Source organism: Phocoena phocoena, chromosome 10 (genome assembly GCF_963924675.1).
Source record: "Phocoena phocoena chromosome 10, mPhoPho1.1, whole genome shotgun sequence".
Taxonomy (NCBI): Eukaryota; Metazoa; Chordata; class Mammalia; order Artiodactyla; family Phocoenidae; genus Phocoena; species Phocoena phocoena.
In genome coordinates, this window is record NC_089228.1 from 36778998 (window position 1) to 36782016 (window position 3019).

Here is a 3019-nt window from a genome sequence, read left to right on the forward strand (position 1 = left end):
GTGATAAACCATAATGGAAAAGAATATGAAAAAGAATATACATATATATATATCTGAATCACTTTGCTGTACAGCAGAAATTAACACAACATTGTAAATCAATTATACTTCAATAAAATAAATGTAAAAAGATAAATGAATTGAAATCCATTTAATGAATACCAGCCAGGCTTTAATGAGTATCACTATACACATTTGTGTCAAAGGGTCAGTATTTGAGGTATTCTTCTTTGTAGCCATTTACAAAGGAAAGAAAGGACAGGTCCTCTAGGTTTTCCTTAGAAGGGGCTCAGCTATTGGGAGCCACCCTGGTGCCTGAGTCATAGGTGCCCTTATGACATCACGGCTCTCTCCCGTCCTCTTCTCTTCTTGCCAGAGCAGTGGCTGGAGAACAGACTTGAGAGCGATGGGAACATCTAGACCCTAACCATGGGTAATTGAGTGTAGATCTGAGGGGATTTGACCATCCCCCAAAGCCACCGGCATTTAATGTTTTATAAGAGACAGTCAGATTTACCCAAGCTTTCTGGAGGGCAGTACATTTCCCATAGTTTCCTCAGGAGGGGATCCCTTCTCATGTTTGAGATCCCAGGGAAGTTCAGGAAGCCTAGTGTGTGGGTGACTTGGCACTTAGTGGTGGGAAGAGCACCCTTACTTTCATGTTTTTCTCTCTAAACTCTGATAAGGACAGCAAACCTTCCAACTTATAATCAAAGATAATGATGAAGTCGCATTGATAGAAGAGAGCTTGAAGGAGCAAAGGAGAGGAGAGCAAGGGACTCCACCTCCAACTGCCTACACACACCACTGCCTCTGCCTTCCCACCCCTCCCTGCGTAGATGGATCCAGGCTGTACTGTGTTGGAGAGAGCCTTGACTTGTGACATCTCTGACCCTTGCGGTCCAGTGGAGTGACCCAAAGGTCTGTGACCATGCAACTTATTGTCTAAAGAGAGATGCTTCAGGGAGTTAAAGAGACACTTATCAAAATTATACCAGGACAATAGGCATAAACCCAGGGTGTGCCAGGCAAACTGGGATGAATGGCCACCATACACAGAGCAGGAAATGAACAGGGATCCACTCCTCCTTGGCTGTCCTTTCCCCCTATTTTCTCCTTAGGCTAAGAGCTGTGAGTCCAGCCAAGGTGTGTGCCAAGGAGGAGCGCAAAGAGTTTGAACCCAGACCACACATGGTTGAGAGCTACAAAGTGGGGATTGTGTTTGGGGAATGCAAAGGCCAAGGTACAGGAAGACTGGATCGTGTGCGCGTGTGCGCATGTGTGCACATGTATCTTTGTGCATGCGCATACATCTTTGTGCGTGCGCGCATATGTGCACATGTATCTTTGTGTGTGCATGCATGTGTGCGGAAGCAGGACATTTACTTGATCTCTGAGGTCCAGCTGCTGCCCACAACAGCTCTCCTGCCACACCTTAGGGCCGAAATGTATGTTTCTTTTTTTAAAAATAAATCTATTTATTTATTTATTTTTGGCTGCACTGGGTCTTCGCTGCTGTCTGCAGGCTTTCTCTAGTTGCAGTGAGTGGGGGTTACTCTTTGTTGTGGTGCGCGGGCTTCTCATTGTGGTGGCTTCTCATTTTGTGGAGCACGGGCTATAGGCACGTGGGCTTCAGTAGTTGTGGCACTCGGGCTCAGTAGTTGTGGCTCGCGGGCTCTAGAACGCAGTCTCAGTAGTTGTGGTGCAGGGGCTTAGTTGCTCCACGGCATGTGAGATCTTCCCAGAGCAGGGCTCAAACCCATGTCTCCTGCATTGGCAGGCGGATTCTTAACTACTGAGCCACCAGCGAAGTCCCTGTATAAGTTTAAGTGTCCCCTGTTTTCTCTTGCAAGGCCCCAAAGTAAGACTCATGACGATGGGAGAACAGAAAGCGGCTGTTTTCATCCAAGCCTGGTGGCGGGGCACCCTGGTGCGCAGGACTTTGCTGCACATGGCTCTCAGAGTGTGGATCATTCAATGCTGGTGGAAACAGAAGCTGGTGAAGCTGCAGGAGAAGAGGCGGCGGACGTCTCTAGAATTCTACGCGCGGCAAGAATGGGCAGCTGTCAAGCTACAATCCTGGTTCCGCATGTGGTGCATCCGCCTTCGTTACTGCCGTTTGCTCCACGCTGTCCGCATCATTCAGGTCTACTGGCGCTGGCATAGTTGCCATACCCGTGGCTTTATTCAGGGCCATTACGACCTCAAAGAAAACCAACTGAATCTTCAACTTGAAATCTCTTTGGGCTCGCAAGCTTGTGGAGTACAACAGTGCATACCCCTTCCAATAAAGGAATGACCAGGTCTGCTATATGTGTCCTCAGCTCTTTGTCAGACATACTTCAAGGAGGTCATTGAGCTAATGATGGCAAATACTTGGCATCTCATAAATCAGCTCTAAGGAAGTGGCAGGGGTTGCCTGGGGTCCAGTGTGGAGGATTCTGAGAGCCTGGTGCTCTATGAGCAGGGCCTGTAATTGATTAGCAATGTCTGCCATGGGTAGGAGAGTTGGGGTTGCAAGGCCACCAAGTCTTCCAACTCCAGGGAGATTCTTTCACAGTGTGGTCTATGTAAATGGTGCCCCGATGTAGTTGTGCAACGTGAAGTCCTGTGTCATCTTTTGCTCTTTCCCCCAAAGTCTTTAAAAAATACTATTTAAAAATTGTGGTAAATACACATAACATAAAATTTACCATTTTAACCATTTTTGAGTAAACAGCTCAGTAAAATTAAGCATATTCAAATTGTTGTGCAGCTATCACCTCCATCCATCTCCAGAACTTCATTTATCTTGCAAAATTGAAACTGTACACATTGAACAATAATTCTTCATTCTCCCCTTCCCCAGCCTCTGGCAACCACTATTCTATTTTCTGTCTCTATGAATTCGATTACTCTAAATGCCTTATATGAGTGGAATCATACAATATTTGTCCTTTTATGACTGACTTATTTCACTTAACATAAGGTCTTCAAGGTTTAGTTGTTTTAGAGTATTTTTACATTAAGTCCACCACCT

At 46.0% G+C, this 3019-nt stretch overlaps 1 protein-coding gene across 1 annotated transcript; it reads left to right on the top strand.

Annotated features, from left to right (window-relative positions):
* Positions 1-375: 375 nt before the first annotated feature.
* Positions 376-2311, top strand: LOC136129495 (IQ domain-containing protein F5). The gene is made up of 2 exons (XM_065885854.1): positions 376-433; positions 1854-2311. Exons 1-2 carry the CDS (start codon positions 430-432, stop codon positions 2297-2299), a joined length of 450 nt encoding a protein of 149 aa, XP_065741926.1. The 5' UTR covers positions 376-429; the 3' UTR covers positions 2300-2311.
* Positions 2312-3019: the final 708 nt, after the last annotated feature.